This window comes from Manacus candei, unplaced genomic scaffold (assembly GCF_025592945.1).
Source record: "Manacus candei isolate 608988 ecotype Guabito, Panama unplaced genomic scaffold, ASM2559294v1 h1tg000060l, whole genome shotgun sequence".
Classification (NCBI taxonomy): Eukaryota; Metazoa; Chordata; class Aves; order Passeriformes; family Pipridae; genus Manacus; species Manacus candei.
This window is the reverse complement of record NW_026138108.1, coordinates 2,658,830-2,684,877: the sequence shown is the minus strand read 5'-3', so window position 1 is coordinate 2,684,877 and position 26,048 is coordinate 2,658,830. Positions and strand designations below refer to the sequence as shown.

The 26,048-nt window shown below is 45.4% G+C and overlaps 1 protein-coding gene across 10 annotated transcripts in view; it reads right to left on the bottom strand.

Annotated features, from left to right (window-relative positions):
• The window catches only part of CRACR2B (calcium release activated channel regulator 2B), a 44,960-nt gene extending 19,459 nt beyond the window's left edge, over positions 1-25,501 (bottom strand). Inside the window, exons 1-5 of one of the 10 annotated variants that reach the window (XM_051804210.1) lie at positions 25,362-25,501; positions 6,759-7,014; positions 5,204-5,315; positions 2,423-2,594; positions 132-278 (exon numbers count right to left, since the gene is read on the bottom strand). In XM_051804210.1, coding sequence (XP_051660170.1) covers positions 132-278; positions 2,423-2,594; positions 5,204-5,315; positions 6,759-6,971 — 644 coding nt within the window. In that variant the 5' untranslated portion in view covers positions 6,972-7,014; positions 25,362-25,501. The other 9 variants (XM_051804212.1, XM_051804213.1, XM_051804208.1 and 6 more) reach the window with 9 other exon arrangements.
• Between the last annotated feature and the right edge of the window lie 547 nt (positions 25,502-26,048).

The following is a 26,048-nucleotide window of genomic DNA, read 5'->3' as shown; positions in this document are numbered from 1 at the left end:
GGGATCAGATCAAGATAAAGGGTCATTTTATTATAGCAAGAAAAATCTCTACATCCTGTAACCCAGTCTCTCCTTGCATTTGAGGCAGGACCCAAGCATCAGCTTGGCAATGGCCATGATGTTCTCCTTACCGCTTCAGTGCCTGTTCCATGGACTCCTTCTCATGATTCACCTCCTTTATGTACGATGAAACTCGCAATAGAAATTCTTCAAAATTGGATAAGAGCTCCGGACGCTCCTTTCGTAGCCGAGCCCAGAGCTCCCGAATCTCATGTGGACTGGATCAACCATACAAGAGAGAAGGAAAGCAAATGAGTTTCTGTGTCATCTTATGAACTGTTATCCCAACTCCAACATGCACTCAGGACAAACTGCTGTTCTCCTATGATGACCTCCATTACACCATCAAAGAGGGAAGTTGGACAGTGACAGAGCACGCATGTGGAGTGGGATCTGCTGCGAGATTAAAATAAAGTTTTAGATTAAAGTTTTTTTAAAGTTTTATTAAAATAAACTTTCTAGAAAGTTCATCCTGGAGTTATTTTTCCCAAGTATTCAGCAATAAGACATTTCATGTCTAAACCAAGACTTGAAGAGATGAATATTCAGCAAATTTCCTGTGAGTTATGATCAAGCAACAAACTGTTATAGCTCAGGGATTTTAGCACACATCGCAGGTGTTTTTCTTACACCAGGACTGTACTGGTCCTGCTACTGTCCTTATTTTTTTAAATGGGTTTGGAAACTGAGGCACAAAAAAAGATGCAAATTTGCTTAGGTGCTTAATCAGAATAATAATGGAGAAAAGCCCTAGAAGAAGTCTCCTTTTTCTAAACCTGCAGTAATGATTACACTGTTTTGACATTTAATTTCTTGCACCTTCAACACAGCACTTATAAACTTACTCTTTCTCCAAGAGTCTTATAAGCCTGCAGACATCATTTCATGCTTCTTTTTATGGAAGAAATATTTTGTTTTTTTAAAATCCAAGAAGTACTTCAGGGGAACTGCTTTGAAATATACAGAATAATTACACCTATAGATATTATCCAAATAGATTTTTTTTTTGTATATGTATTTGCCTCCCTTAATATCCTTTGTGAAAAAAGCAAACAAAATAAACAACCAAAAAGCTCTTGATTTCCTCTGCCACCATTGCATGTCAGCCTCCTTTTTCTTTCCCAAGCTGAAAAAGCTGTAGCACTTCATCAAAACTTCGTGTTTTAGATAAAAAACCCATACTGAGTCCTGTTAGTAAATAAAACCATTTCTTTCCTGAGAAAACAGTGAAAATAATTCAGATTTCTGCTCTGACCCCCATTAGCTTCTGTTTTATATTACTTCTTTACAACAGCTGGCTTGCTACAAAGGCATGACATGAAGTAGCTACTGAACTCATTGCATAAAATTGCAAGTAAGTAGTCAAAATAAAACACAGGATAATTCCACTTTAAGACCTGATGCTTCTCAAAGCAGAGTTATAAACAGTAGAGACTGTTTTTCCAGAACAGTTTTCCTTTCACAGTGTCATCCAATTATTTGAGGCATAACAGCTTTCCCGAACGGGAAAAGTTGTTTAGCATTAAAAACGTGCAGGTGCTTTGCATCACAATACAAATGAGACAAAAAAAGTGTTTTGTGACAGATGCAACTCTGAAAGCAGCAAATTCCTTCACTCTCAGCTTCGGTCTCCAAGCCTGTCCACCTCCTTCCCTAACCTGGGCTGCTCCCTGCAAACTGGCAACACTGCTGGACTACAATGCCTGAAAAAAATAATTGCCACAGATGCAATTGGCACCTCAGCCCCTGCAGCTGTGCATCAGTAAGAACCAGTTATGCACAGTACTTCTCTTTGGAAAGCCTAAACACAGGCTGGATGACACTGGGGCCAGGACACTCTACTGGGGCCACATGACCACAGCATTGATGTCAAGTTTCAAGGCTCAGGTAAGCATCCCTTGCCCAGCTTAGCCTTTCACACTCTTCAAGATCAGCCCAGTCCCAAGCAACAACTTGAGCATAGATTAAACATGGAGACTCTCAGAACTGATTGTCTGAAAATACATAAACAGTCACACATCATTCTGGAACAGACGGCACACTCATTCTCCTTATCTTGTCTAAGATGCATGCTTCTTTTTGCTTGCTGAACTTCCATGCCACCAAATGTTATATTTTACAGCTGTGGTATGAACTGGAGTTTGGGAAACACTTTGTGAAAAGCACTGAGCTAAAAGTAATTGGTAACTGATGAGAAAAGTCAGACCTCACTGCATTTGCTACCAAGCATATGAAAATCCAAGCACTGCTTCAGAGAGCAAGCAGCTCGGTTCACCTCTTTGGTCTGCTCTGGTACTTTGAAGTTTTGGTACTGCAAGATCAAAACAGGGCAACAGTAATGCCACATGACTCCCCTACTTACTCTTCAAACAACTGGGCTGCTCCAAGCTGCTCCATCATGGAACAGAATCGTTTCTCTTCATCGTCATCTGCTGGGTCCAAGTCATCTGACCAGCCTGACTCAAAGGTCTCCTCGTGCCTGGAGTGATCCATTCTCCCAGCCCCCTGACACAATTCAATCCCTATTAACTTCCCTGGTGGAAGGAGAAGGAGAGAAGGAGAATGAAAAAAGTCAAATTGGGTGTCATTTAATAAGCTGCTACTTACATGGCAGCCTGACAGAGCTCCAGGAGCAGCTGCCCACACTCTGCTGGGGCAGAATACAGCTCCTGGTCAGTAAAGAGCCTCCGTTCTGACGTCCTGAGTGATGTCAGCATCCAGTCTGCAATGCTGGGACTGAAGCTGGCTCCCAGCCCAACGACAGGCTGCCAGGGCTCTGCTCACATCTGTGCGAAGATGATCTATCACCCACGGCCTTGGATTCTCAGCACGGAAAGCACGCGGCACGAGGTCACTTCACTCCCACGGAGCGGCGCTGTGAGCTCCAGTTGCCAATGATCCCACGTGTTCCCTCTGCACTGCACACCTGGCCCTGAGTAGTACCATGCCTCAGTTCCTCAGCTTAAAAATGAGGAAGAGCTCATTATCCCTCCCTTCTCATGTGCTACATCTATTCTGATTCAAGTGCTACTACAGGACAAGGAGAGCCTCTTGCTAGGATTGTGTAGACTGTCTGAACAGAATGAACTTATCCCTCTGAGCACCTCCTCCTGCCCCATCCCACGTATGGAGGGCTTCCAGTTCTCTGGATTCTGTTTCATGCCGTGACACTAATGCCACGAGAACCTCATGCTATGCAAGGCATGTGACAAACACTGGTGCTGGGAACAACTTCTTCTCAAGAAACAAATCAAGCAGTCCTATCCAAAACACAGGCCCCCATCCTGTATACAGAGGTCATATCTCCATCAGCAGTTACTCTTCCTTTCCAAAATATATCTACTTGGCTCAAACAGCAGAAATAACATCCCAACTACAAGACCAGGAGTCAAGGATGTTCAGAGCACAGATGAGAACATGAAGCTGCTCTAAGGGGAAAAATATCCATCAGTATTGTACCTCAAGGGACTTAACTCTACCACTTCTTAGCTCCATGCATCCAGAATCGAGCTGCTTCTCTCACACTCTTAAAATGTGATGTAAAAAAACTTGCAGTGTGGAGATACAGGCCCTACTCTGCTTAAAGCCTGATGTTGAGACAGTTAATTAAGCAGAAGGGGTTAGATTAGGCACTTTTGATGTCTGCTTCAAAGACAGAGTCATTATGTCATTATCTTTCTTTTACAGATGGGAAAATTGAGGTAAAGAATGATCTGAAGATTGTTTTGTCATCCTAGAAGGAGCAAGGAGCCCTCTCAAGAAGCAGACTTGATTGCAGCTTGAACAGTTTTCTTTGATTCCCCTCTGTACACTCCATAAGGAATACAGCAATAGGCCAGGCCAAACTCTTGATTTAGGGGCAAAGTCTGAAAAGGATTTCAATTATTCCAGACACAAAAAATGATTGTAAAGAAAAGAAATGCAGAAATTAAGTGTTTTGCCTAGACTGGAATAACTGCCATGGAGTCAGGCTGCCAACACAGGGTGGTACCTTACACAAAGGGAAAACTTGCCTACCTCTACTAGCAATGGCACTGAGGCAGGTGCCCTCATGATGCCAATCTGTGGCCGTGGCTGGGACAAATGCCTCAAACAACAAGATTTGAGAGTAACCAAGTCATAACACAGAGGGCACTATGGATGCCAAGGTGCCCAAATGCTGCCTGTTCACCTTCTACATAGTGCTAGACAAGAAAGCCCACACTCTTGTGATTACAAACACTTTTTTTGTGATTACAAACAAGATTACTCTTGTTTCTAGCAAAGGCAGCAGAAACAGGTACAGTCAGCAGCCACTCAGTGGTTTAAAACAGTCCCGGAACAGACTGTCCCAAGATACAGCTTTCTGGGTTTATTCAGAGGAAATGTTTGCAACTTCTCCATTCACAGTGGCTGTTTCTGACCATTCAAATTCAAGCACCAAAAGCCCTCCCTCCCAAGTTGTGAGAAAGCCAGGAGCAGCCACAATCTGAGCAATCAGGACAGCAAAATCACTTCTGAAAACCCTAGACCATCTGTGTTCACTTGCTCTGACCCGGTACACTTAACACCTCTACATGTCCAAGGAAGGTGCTAACAGGTACAGATTTTCTGAGGGCTTAAAACCAGCTAAGGCAAATAAGCACCTGTGCTGCTGGGTGAGGACTCTGGTATAGGAGCAGCATTCTCCTAGTGTTTGGAAAAGACAAAAGTAAGGAAAATATAAAAGCTCATTTGGCAGTGTTCTAGCCTACTAACAGGACTCCTACTGATGCTCTTGAACAGCACTGCTACCAGCTGGAGACAGTTGCCAAGGGGCATATTTCTGTTCCTTTATTCAATGAGGGTCCTTATCCAGATGAATAACTGTGGATCAGATAGCCAGATACAGGTTGCAATATGTACCATCTCCAGCAGGTGTTCAGAAGCTGGCTCTACCAGGTAGGCAGGTAACAGTTGTGGAAGAAGGCAACACAAAGCCTCAGGAAGGGGGATAGCTGTATAGCAACACCCACCTTCTCCAGTGATACTCACCTGAGCACGGGGCATTGTTCTGCACAGCTGGTGCAGCTTCAGCAGAACCACCGCACTTTCTTTCTTACCAACATAAAACATCATGTCACAGGCGGGCTTTTTCCTTCCTCTGCCTCTGTGCAGTCCTTACCTAGTCCCATGCTGAACTCCACAGGTGTCAGGTATCCCTTATTGTTCTGTTCCAAGCTGTCAAAAACAGTCTCCAGCTGCTGAAGGGTTAGGGGCAGTTCACTCTGGAGCCGCTGCAAAGACATAAGAATGAACAAACTGTAGGCATGACTCAAGTCTTCCCTGTGACTGTCCCTGCCATCCTCAGCTTTGGCTCACAGCAATGTGCCCTTTCAGCACTGCATCCTGTCCAGGATGTGATAGTCTGCCAGTACAGCTGAGTGATGACACAAACACCTGTCTGGAGCCATTGATATGGCGACACTTTCCACTGCTGGATGATTCAACCAGAACCGCAGAGAGGGTATTTCGGGTTATTTTGTTTGGAGGGAGCTCAACCCTCCTCCTCCCCCACTTTAGAACCACTGCCTCTAGTTTGCTGTCTGCCTCCCTACACCCCTGCCAGCCTCCCACAACCACTGTTGCTCCCAAGAGAGCTCTCTGTGGGCACATCAGGTACCAGCTCCATCCCGTTGGCCAGAGAGAGAGGTCAGACTTGTGGGTATCTGGATTCAGTTCCCAGGTCTTGAAGGAAATCTTGCAGATCATAAATTAAATGTTCAGTCCATAACAGCAAGTTAGTTTTCTTCTGTCATATTGTGTCTGCTGGGGCTGTAGTATGACTCCCACAACATGGGCAAGGAGCAGAGTAATTTCCCTTCATAAGACATGTGCACCTAGTGTGGAGGAAGGGGACCCAAAGAAACTCCCAAATAACAGAGAGGCGTAGACTAAAACCTCATAACTGTCTGTTAAATGTGCAGCTTTAGATAAAAGCTTAATAAAAATGTATTAATATAACTACAAAAAAGTAAGCTTCACACAACCCCAAACAAAGTGAGTCAATATTTCAAGCAGCATGAACCTGTCAGTGTTAATTACAGATGTAAGCAGAGATGGGACAAGAGAAAAACAATCCACATGTAACCTTCCTCATAAACCTTTAAAAAAAAACTCACTAAGAACTACAGAGATTGTGTTAACAAATACTGCTTTTAACAAAAAGGAGCAAAACACACTATTCTAGAGCAAAATTACAGTTCAGGCCTAAAGTGAGTTTTTGAGATGAGGCTTTAGCCATGACTGAGACAAAAAAGTTATACAACTTTTTTTTGTTAATAGGTTGGTGCATTGTTCATTGTGTGTTCTTTTGAGGGGTTGTTGTTTGGGGTTTTTTTAATTAAACCAAGATTCTTTTCCCCCATATTTTCCATCCACTGCATGCTTGTTATTTGTAAGAACTGTCGCAATTTTTTTTATTTTATGCATTCCTTAAAAATTTGGAATTGCAGTCCAACTTGTCTCAGGAAGTCCCTGGAGGTGCAAGGCCCTCTTGGAATTTTTGGTTCCTAGCAGCTGGCTGTGGCACAGTTTGGCTCCCGGATATCTGAATGAGACAGAGTCTACAGGCACACCCACACTCACCAAAAGTAAAGACATGGAACATTCTCCCCACTTCTGCCACCCATGACTTTACAGATCCTCCCAGAACAGGGGAAGGATTTTTTTTCTCTCACCTGCATGTCCACCTTAGTGATAAAACCCTTCTCATCCTTGTCACACAGCTGGAAGAGCTCCCTTGCCTTCTCAAGCATCTCCACCTCCACATCTTGCAGTCTACTCGTTTGGCTGGAAGGAGAAACACAAGAAGCCACCTGATCCTCCTCATCCCCTTCCTCTTCTCCTTCCCAGCGGACATATCCCAAGAGCACTCCCCTCTGGTTCTCCATCTTCTCAAAGTCTTTTTCCTCAGGGCATGGGCAAACAGAAGAGCTGTGGGACAGGAAACAGAGAAAACCCTGTCAAACATGACCCTCCAATTCCAACCCACACATGATCTAGTTACATACTTTGTCAGTTGAAAGAGCAATATTGAGCATCCATATCTGGATTAGATAACCTTTAGAAGACCCTTCCAACCCAAAATATTCCATGCTCATATGAACTGAGTGGAATGGGCGAAAAGGAGTTTGTGTCAGAGATACACACCACACGTAGGTACACACTGTACACAACATGGGTGTAACTAAGCCTTCCACACACAGTAACCCTCCACTTGTGATGGGCTCCAGACCCTGCACCAAGCAGGGATACTCTTTTGCTATCTCTCCTCCTCTGGGTCAGACCTTCAGGGCAGTGTGAGCTCTTTGCTGGTGAAAGTCAGCTGCCAAAGGAAGGTTTCAGCAGAGAGGAAAGACTGGGAAGGTAAATCTGTGTGGGAACACAGTGATAGTCCCACATCAGCTGAGACAGGAGGCTCAAACGCTGCAAGCTGCTTTTGTCTGGTCTTAGTTCCTTTGCTAACAACATGTACTTTTGCTCCTCTTGTTACTTTTCTGCACCACCTCTGAACACCAAACCTGCACATCGAAACTGCAAGAACCCAGAGCACGATAAGAGCAGACAGGAAGGAGTAAGATCTGTGCAAGTAACAGAGGAAAGAGAAGAAGGAATGTTTCTCCCAGCCCTCTCCCACCCAGGTCCTCTTTCTGGCCTTCCACCTCTGACATCTTCTTGTTAACGCTTTCCAAATAATAACTCCAACTTTTTTTATGCTATTACAGCACAAAGAAAGGTCAGACAATTCCTACACTGGGAACTCCTGACCCATTGCCTTCAAGCCTCTGTTTTGGGAGCTCATAAGCTGCCAAACAGAATTTTAATCTGAAATGTTCACCTTTATAGGAAGGAAACCACACAACTATAGAGACATTTCAGAGGCCAAAGAAAATAATTCCCATTAGTTACAAGTACCCAAAGCAAAAAGGGGAGGAATGAGAGCACCCATTTAAGCACAGCACTGTGATTGTAAAGATTTATACAATGCATCCCTACCCCAACCCACCTTCCAGCTTACTGATGCCACGTTAACACCCTCCAGACAGCTTTTCTTCAGCAACACCACCACATTTTTAAATCCTTTTTGCATGAATTGCTCTAGATTTCTCCTTCTGCAGACCTGTATTCTGCATTGCAGGGCTGAAGTGAGCTGTGCAAACAGGCTGAGAGCAGATTTAAACAGTGCTGGACAAAGAGGGCTTGCGGGTTGGCTTCGTTGTTTTTTTTTTTTTTTTTTAATCTCGAAGAAATTAAAAGCCACATACAGATGCCATGATAACAAACAAATTCTGTTTGCACTTCTGGTACAATGGGAGGATAAAGAGCACGATGGCCAGGAAGAATGTCACATGGGAGAACGATATGAAGCTGACACAAAAGGAGAAGGCAATTATGTACCACGCTATTTGACTCTGCTTATTACTGCTGGTTCGTGAGCCAGCCGGTGGTTCTGCTTCAAAGAACAAGCAGAACGCTTCGCTCCCCCTTTCACATCAGTGTTTTTCCAGGACACCTCTGTTTAGTGTCACTTGAGAAGATATTTATGAAACTCTGCAGAAGGCTACCTATAAATGGGTACTATTGTATGTTTCTAATCAAGTAGACATTCCTGGCAAGCAATGGACACAGAGCTGGACTCACCCTTTGTGGAATACAGCAGAAGAAAGGAGAGAAGAAAGCAGGAGGAAAAGCAAGGAGGCAGATGGTGTCTTTCTCTCTTGCTCTTTTTCAAACCAACCCTCATACCAGGCATTTTTTGTGTTATGGAGCCAAAATAGCAAAATCTAGAGACTAAAGTTTGATTCTATCTATCAGCTGGACAGTTAGCTTGCTTCTGATGGCAAGTCTGTATGTGTAAGTAGTAAAGAAGTCAGGAAGAACACCAGCTTACTTTTCACATTCAAGCGAAAGATGCGAAGCTGGCTTTGAAAGAAAAAGGGGGGGAAAAAAAAAGACCCAAGTATCTTATGCTGCCTAGATTTTACAGGTGATTATGGTGAGGAATAACAGCCACATTGATGAACAATAATTAATGGCTGCTACAGGCCACCTTCCTGAAGTTTATTGCCAGACCCAATCCCATTTGCAAAGATACAGCCTCAGCACAAGCAGCACCCTGTACCAGACAGGGAGCACATGCGGCAGCAGAGGAGGAAAGAAAAAGGGAGTTCAAAGCAAGAGCCACGGCAGGATTTCTGAAAACAGGCAGAATAAGAAAAGGCACAAGTAAAAAAATATGTTTTCTGAAATATCCCTCTAGCTGCCTAAGAGACAGAGGCCCCCAGAAGTCAGGATGATCTTACTTTCCTATTATCAGCTTCATCATTTCTATTTCAAAAGCCAGAACAGCCCACGCAGTTGATGTCTCCCCAGCTTTGCTACAGCAAACAAAAGGTGGTACAAGGAGGATGTTCTGTTCTCTCTCCAAGACATATTTTTGAAGCTGAAATCCAACCCATTACATCTCTACCTCTAGCATTTCCTCACTTTATCAAAAGCCCAGCTGTACTGTAGCTCCCAAACATTGGCTGAGCTAAAAGCCCCTTAATTAGAAGGGCTGGGAGCCTGACATGGACAAAAGTCTGAAAGGACTTTACTCATGTAAAAGACCAAGCCCATTAATTCGTTGTTCAGAGCAGGCAGTCTCTTATCCAAGCTGCTTCAAGTGGCTTCAAGCCAGATGTGGCTTTTTCAATTGTGAGACAGCACTTGTAGAGGAACAAAGCAACGACGGAGAGAGAGCCCCAGGAAGCAAAATACATCGCAACTCTGATGGACTTCTTTCCCAGAAGCCTGTGACTGAGAAGCTCTTCCTCTCTATCCCTGTTTGTAAGGCACTGCATGATATAAGTGCAGATGAGGCACAAAGCAGATCTCAGTCTAATAAGTGCTGTCATACCTTCTCCAGTTACAATCATCACTGCAAAGTACTGTGGAAGCAGCTTCATCAGCAAGATGCAGAGCATCACTGAAAGACCTCTTTGAAAGAGGCTGAGGTCAGTAGGGTGCCAAAACTGTGGACTGGTATCCAAAAGTGAGGCAAGCAGAGCTGGCTTGGGTGCAGAAGGATCAGCTTGGGAAGAGCCACACTTGCCCGACACAAGCGGTGAAGGCAGAGAAGACAGGTACAGGCAGATAATGCTTTTGGTCAGGCAAACCTGCCAGGCTTTGCCAGCAAGATGATGTCAAACTACCTCCAGTGACAAAGCCAGCGGTTGTAACACAAATTTCCTGACAGAATTAATTTTCCCAGGTCCCTTCTGGCAGGAAAATGCAGTTATATTGAGTCGCCACCAGCTAAGAATTAATTTCCACACCTAGTCTGGAGTGAGGACAACCTCTGCATCTTGGGCTGTTGATTTCCATCACAAAATGTCCACAGTGGGTCATGGCAGAGTTTGTCTAGCCCAGCATCTTGCCCTCGACAATGGCCATGAATGACTGGTGAGGGAAGAATAACAGCAGGGCAAGCAAAGAGAAGACTTTCCTGAAGACACCTGTCAGCTACTAGCCACTGTCAGCCTGGGGCAATTCCCGAGCTACCTTATTCCTTCCTTATCTTCCAAGACACTTGCCCAGCCTCCCTTTGAAACTGTGAAACAGTGAAACATTCACTGTTCACATGAACATGCTGATAGAAATGCTGTGCCTGCTACAGACAGCGGGTGCTGACAAAGCTTCATGGGACTATTACAGTTTTCTGGGTACATGGTTTGACCAGCACCAACTCCACGAGATGGAGTCCCAGTGTCAGCTCAAACAAGACTTCTCTGCCACCTTCACATCTGGGAACTGTGTTAGAGACCAAAAAGTCCACTCCCAGGGCCTGGAAGATGGAAGCCCCAGGGACACTGGGGGCACCAATGGGCTCCAATCACCCTGGTCAGCCCCAATGTGTAATGTTCTTCTGCAGCCCCATCTTCTCCCACCCCACAGGTTTGGCTGCTTGTGCTCAAGGTCAGCTCTGATATTGCACAATCCAGATTTGGGCAGTGTCCAACACCTGAACAACCTGATACACAGCTTGAGAGAAAGCCAGGCTTCAGGTCCCATGGATTACACTGGGTGTCTCCCACCATGGTGTGTGCCGGGGCTCAGCAAGCAAAAATTCACCTGCTCCTGCAACACAACTTTCCCACGGCCTAGAAAGCAAACATTGGTCCTCTCAGACACAGCACAGAACGGGAAGTGGACTGCCATAAAGACAGCTAACACCAGATTTTCTATTTCTGCACTGAAGTAACCCAGACCAATCTTACATGAATATTCTTAACCACCTGAGGCATAAACACAGGTCTGTCCTGTGCAAAACTGTTGCAGAAAGTCAACTGAATCCCAGAGGCTTGGCATTCTTTGGGGAAATCATGAGACCTGAATTTTAATCCTGACTCAGCTGGCCATATGGCCCAGGGTAAGCCATGTCACCTGCCTATGTCTATAGACTGTTAGCCCCTCCAATTTGGTTCCTGATGCTTGTGACAGCTGGCACTTTATTTTAAGACTCAGTTCCTGGAGACTGATAATTACATGTGAAACTCAAGCACCAAAATAGTTTCAAAGACTCGAAACTGAAGAATGAAAAATCTGAACACAGAAACTGCAAATTTCAGCAAACAGAAGAACAGACCCAAGGTACTTTTCCTGGAAAGGGGAAATACTTATTTGAAGGCAGCACTACAGGGTCACAGTTTCCAATTTATTGTCTCGGAAAGCTTCTCGTTGTAGCCACAAGTAGTTTTAAACAGGTAGAGGAAAGTCATGGCTAAAATACTATTGACAGCCAAGCCCTTATCTATGTGACCGTGACCACCATGAGCACATGACAACTTTGGGGTAGGTTTTTTTTTCCACAGCCCAATGACAAGGAGAAAAGGAAAGTGGGGAGCGCAGCCAAATTTTCTACAGCTGGTCCTTAGATGACCCTATTCACCACAGGGCATTGTACATGCACTGAATTCCTAGCAGTCCTCCCCAGTGCAAGACAATGAATCAACAGTTAATAAGGAGGAAAAACCTAAGCATAACTGGCTTAAGTGGCTTACCCAGGATTACAGAACAAGTCCAGTGTTTGGGCCCTGGAGAACTATAAGGGAAAGCAGGTTTTTGCTTTCCTGTACCACTGAATTTTTGGTGACACAGTTGTAGAGGGGAACATTAAATAATAATCGTTACAGGTGTCCAAGGTGTCCCACAAACAAAAGTGCTCAGATACTTGCTGGGAAGTTTCCCAAAAGACATCCTCCTGTATCTCCGCCTAAGACAATATTATTAGAAACAACAAAACCACCCCCATACTAAAGCTAAATATTTAAGATGTTTATTTAAACAAATCAGGGGAACACACACCCTTTCCTTTCAGCTCCTGATGCAGAAAAATAGTCTTACGGCTTCAAAGGAAGGAATCCACCAAGTGTTTAAGTACACATTGATCACACTCCTGGCACATACACTGGATAAGACAGGTTTGATCCCTTATATGAGAAGATATTACACAAGGAAGAGAAGGGTTTGGTAACAGATCCCTGCAGCAGGAGCCTGTTGCTTCAGCAAATTACAAATGCACAGCAAACACACGCCAATATGCAGTAGTACAAAGCATTTGTTACTTGTTCATGGAATTGGAGCATCACTCAAGAGTAGATGAGTAACAGGTAAGTTTTAAAAGAAAAGGGCAATAAAAGTTTCACAGGTTCTTATACCATTTGATATCAAACACATGCCACTTGTTCTGTTTGTTCTACCTTCTTTTTGGTCCCAACGTTTTGAAAGCTAATAATTACTATAAAAACTGCATGCTGTAGGTCACAGTCACATCTACACGTCCCATATTTTATAGTACTGTGAAATTCAGGGATCAAATATACATATTTACAATTATTATCCTAGTTGCATGCAAAAAGCACATATTCTAAATGCATTGACAAAATCACAGGTATGCAAAACTGAACAGATGAAGGCATAGCAGAGCTCTTGCCAGGGAAAGACACTGAAAGATGCTTAAAGGAATTGGGTACCCACTTGGTGCAAATTTTTTTAAAAGGCTCTGCCATGGTGCCTGAAAAGGCTGGGAGGAGAGCAAAAAGAAAACAGTTATGTCTCTAGTGTACTTTGTTCAAAATTAATTTTCCTCTTTCCTTTCTCTAGGAAATTTGTTTCCATTGTTTGGAATGTGTTTGGGTGGTTGTTGGGTTCTCCCTTCCCAAAGGGAAAGGCAGGAAAAGAAATACACTAAAAAATGAGAAAAACATCAATTGTTTTGTGAGGGTTTTTTCTTTAGAAAAACCTAAGAAACCCATACACACCCTGGGCAGAAAGCCTGAAATCAGGTGTTCATATCTAGAGCTACACTTTACTCTCTGTTTTAATTGCCTGCACTTGACTGTATCTCTTTAAGAAAACAGGAACAAATCCAGGAACCTTTGTGTTGTTTATTCAGCAGGGGATTAGCCCAGCTTGATAGCCCTGAGCTAACCCCTGCTGCAGGATGGATGGATGACTTCATCACGGGATATGCCAGTAGGATACAGAGGTATACCCCAGAAACAGGGACAGCTGCAAGGGGCTTCATCTTTCTGAAGAGCAACTTAAAGAGGAGCTCTGCTGAGATTCACCATTTCCCTCACCAAAGCTCCTCAAAGGGGAATTTACCATATCAACTTCTTGATCTAAAAAAATTTCCATGGGGAAACTGTTTGATGCAGACTCTCTGCTCCTATCTCCCAGCAACTTGAGAGTGGTAACACCTCTCTTTTTCCATTTTGAGAGGTGAACAAATAAAACTTCTTAAAACCGCACTCAGTTATGCTTCCTGATTCAACGGCACAACAGAAAAGTACCAATGTGTGCCCAGAACTGCCAGTATGAGAAGTCTGCAACACAGACAGGTAATTACAACATACCAGAACAATGCTCTTCACCCAGAAATTGCCACAATTCCTCCATCACAGCCTCATGCCACTCCCCAGCTATGCCCATCTCTGTGGCACTCTGCAGCTCTCTCACACTGGCACAGAATGGGCACTGCAAACACTGAGGGCACTGGAACCTCTCCTACTAATTGGAGTTTTGGCTTTGCTGGGTTGTTTTTCTTGGGGAATGTAGAGAGAAAGCATCAGTTTTTCCTATAATAATATTTGGGCCGAGAGTTAATTCTCAGCAATTAAAAACAAAACCCAAACCACATTTTTTCCATAAACAGCTAATGGTCTTGGATCTGTCAATACAACTAGCACATAGCTGATTTTTCAGAAAATAAAAAGCATGCCTGCAAGAAGACATGACAAATAGTAACAGCTAGTTTAGAAACAACTTATTTTCACAAATTCCTTCACTTTATAAAGGCTTACAGGTTTCTTGAAACTTTTTTTTAAAGAGACAGAACATTACATAATGTACAGTGCAACATAAGGATTCGTCTTCTATACCGCAGTAGCAGAGTAATGGAAAGAACAGCAAGATTGGACCCTTTGGGTTCAAGAAGAAGAATTAATTGTATTTTATAGGCTAGAGATCATGCAGCACATCACAGAGGACAGGCTTAGCCAGCAGGAAGCAAACATCTTTCACTTAGTGAAGGAGAAAGGGCTCTGACCAGTATCATTTCCCACTGATGCCACCACTGTTCATGTTGTACCACAAATGTGCAGTTGTTAGAGGACAGGAACTACCAGCTCAAGAACATAATTGAGAAAGACAGGATACTTTAGCTTGGATTGTGAAGAGATAATACAGCTTTTATTAGCTAAACACCACTAACAGTGTACTGAAGTTGGAGATAGACGCTGCTCTGAGTTCAGCAATCAGAAGGTAGATTATGCCTGTGTAACACCAAGTATGTTGACCACAGAATATGTGCTCTGCTCTGCTGGTGATAACTACCGGCCAGGCAGACAGGCAGGACGCAAAGAAACTTTCTTTGCCAGCCCAGATCTGGGAAAAGGAGGATAAAAGACTCAGGATTGGGTGCTTGACATCAAACATGCTGGATCATTTTTGATTGAAAGCAAAAACTGAGAACTCCCAGGCAAAGGAGATCCCTGCTGTCTTCTACTCCTCTTTTCCAAGAGCTGGTGAGGCAGTCAGGAATACCCCAGAAGGAAGACAACTCCAAACCTAAGCTGGCATTTAAAGCTCTTCAGGAAATTACATAAATCCAGGGCAGCTCCTCAGCTTGTTTAATTGACCATCACTGGTAATTCCCTCCTGCCTTACCTGCCTCTTTAGAGAAGGGAGCACTTGCATGCAGAGCAGGTTGTACTAGAGGCAACAACCAGAAGTCAGTACACTTCTGCTGCTCATGCCACTAGTTACTGAACAGCTAAGATGTCATCAAGAAAAACAGGGCCTCAGCTTCTGCAGCTCAGCAAGGACACAGCAGGAGAAATGCTGCTGGGGAGACTCCTTTCACACCCTGCAAGCAGCAAAGGCACCAGGTACACAAGGCTCTTCCCTGGCCCCCAGGAATGCAACCACACTTGGTATCCTACAGACAATTAAGTGTGGGACTTGCTGACAGAGGATGCTGAGGATGTCACAGGCTGCAAAGTGGCTGTTTTATTCTGCCCTGAGTTTGTCCATGAAGGAAAATTACATAAAGTATCGATTTTGGTGAAAATTTTCTGATTCACAAACAGCCAAAAGAGTGTACTAGAAAACTATCATTACACATCTATGCTGGGAAGATGAGGGATCTGCCATTAGCTGCTGTAGGAGATGCAGAGCTGGTTCAGCCTGGCTGCTTCTCAGCATGAATAGAGGCTGCTTTGTCATCTGCAAAAACCACCTTCAAAGTACATAGAGTCTCTGACCAAAAGCACCACAGCATTTGCTGTGTTTTCACCACTGACAGTCCTATGAACAGGACTTGGTACTCCAACAGCTTACTGAATACATGCAACAGACAATGATTTCTTTTCCAGCTGAGCCAGTAAGTTCTCTGCAGTACCTGAAACCTCCTTATCCAGAGGGCTACAACTGCAGGGGGCATGCATGAAGTTCAAGTACCTTTTCCTCATCCCAGGAAATTCACCTCCAATATCTTAAAAACCACACGCCGCTACCTCACCCCCACAATATCTTCCAGGCTACACGTTGGCAACGGGACCTGTGGGAAAAGCTTTTCCTCACTATTCTGAATTTGCGAGATGCACTTAAAGGGCAAAAACGGTCTGCAAATATTAACAAGTAGGAATGAGTATGGGGAGGATTTCTAGGCACTACAACTCACTGTAGAAGCCTCTCCATGGCTGGTGCTGTATTGGTTTTGCCCAGGAGGGATGTATGAGACCCATGGACAGTTTGACCTTTCTGCAAATGTTGTTAAAACAACAAACAGAGCCGAGGCAGATGGTGAAGCCAATTTCCAAGAAGACATTTAACCCATTCTCTGCCTCACAGAGATGAAACTTGCCATGTGCACAGGTGTGTGACACTTGGTTACTTCTCAGCTCATAATCTACCCTGCTAACAACAGGTATAAAAGTAAAAATTCACTCCTTCCTGTGAGCTAAGGAGGTGTTGGCTGTGCTATGCAAAACACTTTTCCTGAAATGCCAGTGTAACCTATGCACTAGAAAAGGATGAAATCTGTGCTCTCAGTAGAGAAACCTCTTGGCTGTCAGACCACTGAGGGGGACACAGGTAAAATCTTGAATCCAGGTACTCCCCCTCCCAAAAGAAGAAAGGATCAGTCTGAATGTACAAGATATCAGAAATACCCTCTTCCTTTCTCATTCAGGGGGGACAATCACCACAAAATATTAAAAGCTTCAGATTTCTACAAGACAGAAAACTAGAGAAAGTTTTGAACAGCCACAAGCCTTGAACTGCTCCTCCACAAAGTGGGATAAGTGTGCAACTGAAGGGCACCTGTTCCCTGCCTCCCAGGCACAGTTTAGTGCAAGAGGCAAACTTGGAAGCAGCTGCTGTTTGAAAGGTGCTTTTGTTCAACACGTACAGTTGTTCTGAGAAAGGTAAAATTACTGTAGGGGGGTTGTGCGGTGGGATATTCCACTCTTTGACAAAAGCTGTCATTGAGTCAGAAGCCCACAACAGGAACAATGATACAGGATTACAGAAAGGGGCAAAGGGGAATAGGGATGTTTATGAGAGATAGAGGAAAATTTCCTGCCAAATGTTTTTACAGAAAAATTCCTAGTGGTCTTCAAAACCATGCAGCAGGAAATCCTTAGTTTTTAATCTGACCAGCTCAAGGCATCCACTTCATAAGAAAACATCAAAATCTCAAATATTCCAATATTCAGCTATTACTCTAAATCAGCAGTTTCCAAAATCTATGAGTCACTAGAATTAGTTAAGCATCTTGCAGAACCACATCAGAACTGAGAGCAAGTTTCTTAAGTTCAACATTTCCAAAGACCTCAAGTGATCCAAACTGATGCATTAACTGTCTGTTAATTAAGCATTCCCAGCTCTTGAAAAACCAATCAATAAATTTTCCTTCCTCTGTCACAGGAATAACAACTGGTTTTTGCAATGGTATACAATGCCACTGCACTCAGTGAGCTCTAGTCTGCTGCTTTAAAGCAAAAGCAGGAAGTCAGAACAGAAAATTCCTAAGAAGAAACTCTGCTGAGACACAGCAACTTTCAAACTCCTTCAGACTTTCTTCTCCAATAACTCCTTGCCCAAATGAGAGAGACTTTCTTCCCTCCCCTCCACCCCATTTTCTCTCTCTGCAGGTGTCCCCAAATACCTTGAGTGGCAGGACAGTATTGCTCCCCTTCCCTGGAACCAGCAGTGTATTCCACAGCAAAAAGCTAGTGGAGAACAAACTCTGCCACCGTAAATAGAGGATCAGAGCCGGTCCAAGCTGGGAGGTGTGGTTTGCAATGCTCCCTACGCATCTCACCCCCTTTCCAACACAAGCTGGTAGCCATCAGTTCAGAAAGCAGCACAGGAAAACCTGCCCTTAAGCTTCCAAGGTAAATTTGTTGTAATCCTGCCTCGCACACAGCTCTGAAAGAGAAGGGCTTGTTTCTGATCTGCCTTAGGTGAGACGGGAAGAAGTGATAAGAAAGCAGATTAGCCCTGGTCTCATGCTAACTTACCTTCCCTGAGAAACTCTAGCTGTGCTTGTAGGTAGCTCTCTGCCTACCTCCCATCCAATTTCAACAAGGGAAGAGCTGGAAACTACCCCTGTGAATCCTGCCTCAAGTTTAATTCCACTTTTACAAGGCTGGAAACCTCTTTCACAAAGAGAAGGACAGAGAGTATAAGAAAAAAGAAAAGCAAAGCATAAGATGACAGGGCAAGGAGCATGTTTCCAAAGCACTGTAAAACACACCCCAGGGGTGGAGTACACATCCCAAGACTATCTCACTAAAGCAGTCAGAGATGCCACCCTCTATCCTGCCACTGACCAAAGTGTCACTCTATCCCACAGCAACCCAGAAAGGAAGCAGAGCCACCCCTGCCTGCTGACAGCTGGAGATGCTGATGGGGATTTGTCACTCAGCAGCAGCTCCAGAGCCCCCTGGCAGCATGAAGATGTCCTCAGCTGTGTCAGCTCCTACTAGTTAAGCCTGACGTCTTCTCAGGAAAGGTGACAAAGGAAAGGGGAAAAAGAGCATGTTGAGACCCTGGCCAGGCTGGCTCTTCATCACCTGGCATGATTTTGTCCTCTTTTTTCACCCTTACCCCAAATGTCTCTTTTGTCAGCCCTCAAGGATAATATTTGCTCAGAAAACAAGCTTTGCCATAGTCATGAGTGAGCAACCCTAGCCTCTACAGAGAGTAAAAAAACCCTCTTCCACCAATTTCCACTGAGAAGACTCCAGCTGATAGCTGAACAGCAGAGACCTCATCAGCCTGCAAAGAGAGGAGCTCCAAATAGCCCCATCCTACCTGCAACAAGCAGTAGCAGGACCTGCAGAAAGCAAAGGTAAAGACTGGTCCTATTAGCTTAAGATGGTTATTTCAAAACCCAGATTAAAAAATGGGCATGAAGACAACTACAAGCCATCACAGTTGTCTTTAATACAGGTTTAACAGGGCCAGAGAGCTCCCCTGAGCCATCTGAGAGGGCTCTGTGATGCCAGAGGGTAGCTCTGCTCCCCTCTGACCTCCTCAGAGGCTCGGCTTTGCCTAAGCCCCAGGACCCCACATGCTTTGGGGAAGGCTCTAGCCTTAGCAGTGTAGCTGTGGCAAAAATTCCAAACCAAACAAACCCATACCAAGTGAAGTATCTGCCTCTGAGCAGGAGAGTTTACTCACCATTTTGTTCACAGTGGCTGCAGAAGTCATGCTTAACACTGACCCATGGGCTTGGCTGGGATTCTGCTAGAACAGTACAAAAAAGCAAGCAAACTGCTTTCCTGCACCTTGCAGCCTGTCCTGTCTCTAATCTCCTCTTGGGGTTCTTTATAAAGGTTCTCTTAGTACTGACTAGAACAAAAAAGCTTATAAGACACAAAAAAATAAATATACACATTGGAGCCACATTAAAGAATCTTTAGCGTCTCATGGATAAAGGTCAGGAAACACAAAAAGTTATGGTTCCCATAGTAATGCTAATCCAACCATACTGCACATCATTGTGTATTTGGTGGTACACATTGAAAAGAAAAACCCTTCATCTACCAATGCTTAAAAGGTTTCTGATTTAGTAAAGGCACTTGAACACCACCCCCCACACGCAACATTTATTGTTCTGAGCAGTGGATTTTCAGATCGAATTGGATTAAGCCAATCTAAGCATCACTGTAGCTCCCCATATCTAGGGCAATAGCAAGAGCTCTCAAGCATGATTACAGACTGAACATTATTTGTCCAACCTGAATAGAGGAAAGGGATCCAGGCGTCAGAATGGGTTGAGTCACCAAATCACAGTCGGCGCAGATTCTGCACTTGGATGCAGCAGGGAGGTGGTAAGGAGAGAGGGGAGAGAATGACCGACCAACCCATAACCAGTAAATGTTAATCCATTTCTATAAACACTCATTTACTTGATACTGACAGCCTGAAATATCCTCCTGCCTAGTATCCCACCTCAAAAGTCTGGAAACAGACTGTGAGTGAACTACAGCCATGCTGACCTTCCTCTGGTACAAATCTGTGTATTCTCTGTCTCCAGGCTATTGAAGTCTTACCTTCATGCTTTACATAAAGCCTGCACCACTCTTCCAAGAGGGAACAGCTACAAGTGGTCCATTTGCATTGAGCAGCTCTGACTGAGCAACCAGATTTGCATTGGAAGCGAAGGACTCTTTGTGCCATAGCAAACACATTAAATCAAAAGGGTTTGAGCACCTGTACTGGAGCAGAGGATTACTTCTCTGCTTACATGTCTGGGAGAAAGGAAGGCAGAGCAAACATCCTGTACTCCTTTAAGAGGCAAAGAGGGTGAGGAAGAAGAAAGGTAGCTCTCAAGCACAGGAACAAAGCATGCAATGGAAGAAATGTCTATTTGTAGGGGCATCCACATGTGTCCTTTTCCACCTCCAATAAATCTGAATTATCTTCCTAGTTCCCATGATCTCAGACAGAAGGGCACAGTTCAGGACAACAGGCATCTCTGAACTTCAAAAACCAGAGAGGTGAAGAGGTTCTCAGCCCTGCTCATGGAGCAACGCCAACACCAGAGTCCACAGCAGGGCACAGGAACACACAGCAGAACTCCTTCTGCCCACAGGGTTACTGGATGCCCGTTCCTTTATTCACACCCATCAGCCCCTTGCTTTCACTATCCCTTGGGGTGCACTCACCTTCCTTTTTGTGCTCCAGCATCAAGTCTCCATGTTTTAAGGAGGCTTTGCAACCCTCCCCACAGTTGCAAAGCCTGACTACTCCTTTGAGCCGCACGAATTCCAGTTGGCATGTAGCCACACCTGCCAAGGGTAACAAGGATTTGGTCATGCTTTATCTTATCTAAGCAATGATGACGCTTTTCTTGCCTCTTGGGCAAAGCTCAGTAGCTCTGCACCTGCCAAAGAGGGGAGCTGGGCAGAGCCCAGGAGCTTCAGCCTGCAGCAATGCACCCCAGAGCAGGATGGCTCTGCTGGCCTGCCTGTCCCACCCACAAAAAACAGGCACTTAGTCCACAAACAAGAACTGTGGAGAAAATAAGGCTAAGCAAAATTTACACTTCTCATCTCACCACCACCTCAGGTGCTAGCACAGGCATACAGCTCACCTTCCCTAAAAACAGTACAGCCACACTAGTCCTTGCCAATAGACGAAGCAATATTTTACAGGGAGTCAGACTACTTGTCCAGAGAGAAGACTTCAATATCTGTCCCGCTGTCAACCTACAGGTCACCTACAGCTTCAATTCACAGCTGGAGATGAGCTTGGTTTCCTCCTTGTCATTTTATAGAGGGAGAAGAAGGGAAATTGAGGCAGATAAAAGCATTACTCTTACTCACAAGATGTTTTGAATTCGATGGAGAGGGATTCAGCTACTCTAACAGTGAGGGCCACCAAGTTCCAGTATTATTCCATGTCCGCCTCCCTGCACTTGCACTCTCCCCAGCTCCCACCATGCTCAACCAAGGCTTTACAGCTAGCCTGTAATCTCCTTCTAACCCTGCTTTTCCAGAGGCTGGACTCATCTAGCTATATCCCAACATAGCTGGATTTTTCCCAGAAGGTTTGCTTTCCATAGCCTAAATTACCTATTTATGCATTCCACAATTTTATTTTAAACAACACACACCTACCAGTTCTATTCCTCCAAAGGTCTGCAGATATGTCATTTGTTATTCATTGGAAGAACTTGAGATAGGAAGCAATAAACAGCTGGGTGTTGTTACCTTGATTGCACAGCTACAACAACTAGACATTTTTCAAGCCTTTGCTGTATTGCTTTAGCCTACATCCAGCACATGTGCTAAAGGCTAATTCTTTCAAAAGAGCTGTAGGATAGGTCTTAAGAGCCTTGTTCATAGCCTCATCTCCTCTTTGGAAACACAGGTTGCCTCAGCCCATGACACATCACCTGCTGTGAGCAGTGACAACTTTACATCTGCCAGGATCTTACCAAGAGCACAAGTTCAAGCCAGCCTCAAGCCCACACTGTGCTGGACCACCAAAGCAGATCTCCAGAGGTTCACGGCTCCCAAACACATTTTTAGAGGTCTCCTACCATCCTCTGAACAACACAAGCCTTTCCTGCAGAACTTTCAGGTATGTGTAATCCTCAAACTTCCTTCTGAACCAGGCACACCCTTCCACATAGACAGGGGCAGTAACTAGGGCAGAAAAGTGATACGAAGTCTCCTACCAGCACAGAAATTAAAACTACAGAAGCAGAGGCAACAACTCCTCCTTCAGATGACATCTCTGCTAAATTAACTGCACTCACACACTTCACTAAATAGAAAGCAGGGATGTTACAAGCCTCCTTGCTCTCAGTCTTATTATGTGACAGATTTTCTTCCAGTTATGCCAAGCAAACGAGAACACTGTACCCTTCCAAAGCATCATACCATACCCCATTTCCTCCCAAACAAACTTATGATTAAAGCCACAGTCTCTAAGAGCACAAGACAGTATTTGTTCCTGCTTCAGTGCTCTGTAACACATGGTTAAGAGAAAAACACTTGGTTAAAAAGTCCACAGGGCTTCCCAATCACGTTACCCCAACCTGAATGAAGCACACCATGGCTCCAGACTTCATTTGAAAGTCCACAGCCTACACAGAACCCAAAACAGGTATTTTTGGCATTGTTTTCTCTCAAAGCTCACAGTATTTGTTATTGTGCTTGAGGTGCCCAGGTCCTGCAGTCCAGTGAAATACTGAGATTCAAGCATTTCTTGGAAGCTTATACAGACATGCAGAAATCTCTAAGACAATCAGAAATGAGCACGAGAAAGAAAATTAAGAATTAAAAAAAAAAAAAAAAGTTACATCATTCCATGGCGGTTTTTTTATGCCTAGTTGATGGTTTTTAAAAGCTTAGGGCTGGCAAACCTTTTGAACATACGGCCTAAGGAGAGCACATGGTGCTCCTTGCCATAGGAGAAGCACATGGGAATACTTAGTAGATCCACCTAGTGCTCCTTGCCCAGCTGCAGAGATCAGGTTTGCTCAGCAAAATGAGCAATTAGGGCAAAGCACAGGGAAATCCTTCTTGGCATCAGACAAGAAATTAAAGGTTCAAGATGCAGGATGGGGAAAAGAGAACACTGATAGAAAATACTAAGAGGGGTAATCAGAACATCCACAGCACCCCTCTTTCAAGCTGCTGGGCTATGGATACCTGGAAGGATGCACAGTGACAAAGGACAGAAAGCCTTACTGACTGCTACTATTCTGCTCTTCTGGTAGGACAACAAAATGAATCATTCCAGATTCAGACAAACAAAGTAAATCGATTATTTCCACCTCAGATTTTATACGGACAGCAAGCCAAGGCATCTGGCAGGAACAAGATGGCTGCTCCACCCAGTGGATGAGGACACATTTGCTGCAGCTGAAGTTTCTTGTCACCATCCTTAAATCCAAGATGAGCTTCTACAAACAGGCAAGGAGAAGAGGGATAATTAAGTCACCAGAGCAGCCTTATGAAATCAAACAGATTTAGACAGTGAGTAGCTGTATTATGGAAACCAAGCCCAGTTTATTGTACATAAGGATCGATATCCTCAAAGCTCTCTGACCATGAAGAACATTGTGCATGGAACTGTGTCCATGTGATTGCTGTTACTGTCAATTGTCCTCATCCCATTAGTTTATTCTCTGAGGCTGCCTGGCAAAGTCACAAGAAACAGCTATTTCCACTGCCTTCAGGAGATGCATAAATATTTTATATATATATATATACATATTCATCTGCATAAACCTGCTTATATGATCCTCCAAAATAAATACAGCTCTAGAACATAAGAAGTAAGATGCAATTGCCCCTGACCTTGCATAAAGCAAAGCTAGAAATTAAGATTTTCTGAGAGCCCCTTGATGCACAACAGCCATCGTCTCCATTGGAATAACCAAGAACTCAGCAGGTCACAACTAAACAAGCAAGCTGTGTTTGGATTATCCTGCCTCCTCAGGATATTCCTGAGCACCGCCATCTCCCTGTGTCCCAGGCTGGAGATCCCTGGCCTCTTTTCCCCTTGGCTGTTTTCAGGAAGTCCTACAGGAAGGACTTGAGGTTCAACACACAAGTTCACTGAAGTGCATCCCATGCACACAGGATGTTAAAAAGACGCTGCAGCCTTAGGAGAGGGAAAGCTCTGGTATTTTTTCCTTCCAAAGAGAAGGAGAAGCAGCACCGACAGAGCTGCCATAGGGACCTGCAGCATCTCTACTGTGCAGTGTCATCTGCACCTGAATCGTGGCAAGAGAGAACAGTCCCTAAACAGAGGATGCTGTAAAAAAAAAAAGAGAGAGTAAAAGGTCTGCATTCAGGTCCAACACGCAAGACCAAAGTCCCGTGACATTATATCAAAGAAGCCTGAAAACTTCACAGCAAGAGGAGGAGATAGGGCGAAAGGGGCGGCAGCTCCCCAGCCCGGACCCGACCCGGGCAGCGCTCCCCATCCCACGACACGACCGCGGCTACGCCTCAGGAGCGGCGTGTGGTGGGGAAGGCAGCTCTGCACAGGAACGTGGATGCTCCATACCTGTCCCTCACCGGCAAGGCACCTCCGACAGCTGGGGGCGAGGCAGGTGTGTGGCTCTGGACAGGCGAGAGCCCCGCAGCTCACAGAGCCCCCCAGCCCTCCGCTGCCTCTCCCCACAGCCGCAGGGCGGTGCGCGGGAGGCCGGACAGGCGAAGGCGAAGGTGCCGCCGGGGCTCTTCCCAGGGGCGGCCGGTCCCGGCCGGGCAGAGCCGGAGCTGCCCCGCGGAGGGGACCCGTCCGAGGGGTACCGCGCCCTCAGCTCCCCTCGCTGCTGCCGGTGCCGCTGCCGGCCCTGCCCGCCCCGGGAGTCCCTCACGGCGCTTACCTGTCCCGGCGAGGGGAGCGGGGCGGCACCTGCGGCCGCCCGGGCGGGGGGAGCGGAGCCGCCGCTGGCGCCGGGGGCGGCCCCGAGCCGGAAATGAGCGGGGCCGCGGGCGGGAGCGGGAGCCCGGGGCCGGTCCCGGTCCGGCCCCGCGGGATAAGCGGCAACAACCCCCACCCACCGCCCCGACCCCAAACACCCCCGAGAGACGCGACAGCCGCGCACCCAGCCCCGCTCGCAGCTGCTCCTCCGGCGGAGCCGCGGACATCGCCCAGGCGGCTTTAGGAAGGAAGGAAGGATCAGTTTCACCGAGTTGGGGTATTTGTTATTTTGGTGGCATTAGAGGTTAAAAAAAAAAAGCTGTTCGCTTTACCAGCTGCATGCTGTAATGTTAATTACAGTTCTCGTTCCCGTCACGTGGCAGCACTTAACGAAGTCTCCTCCTAAAGTTTACTGCTGTCAAAAGCCTGGACCAAGACGAGCCCGAGCCCCGCAGCGTCCAGCAGACACCCCGCGGCGTCCAGCAGACACCCCGCAGCGGCAACCCGCGGGCTGTGTGGGGCTATTTGCCCTGCTCCCGGGGATCCCAGCTGTGCAGCCTGGCCGCAGCTCCCTGGGCTGGCACCAGGGAAAGCCCCGACCTTCCCACAACCCAAGAGCCGGTGGTTTCCACGTGCTCCAGCTGGAGATACTTTGGTATCTGACCAAAAGAGGCAGACACACAACAGGCAGTACCATCTATTTCACCCACTTGTAAATAGAGCCGTAAGAGACAGGTTTGGTTTCCTCAAGAGAGGCCCTTGTAGTGGAGAACTTTAAAATTTGTGAATAACTTTTTACTGACCCTTTCACAGGTGCCAAGCACCTGCTATTCCCACAAGACAGTGCTTAAGTCCTCCCGGAAACCAGGGTTTACCCAGAAGCTCCAATAAACAGAGAGTAATAGCATGTAGGTCATTTCAGCTTGAGGAAGTCAGAACTGGAGCAAAATGCACCATTTTTTCACCTCCAGGTCAATGCCCCATTCATCACATGCTGATACATGTTTACCCTGCGATGA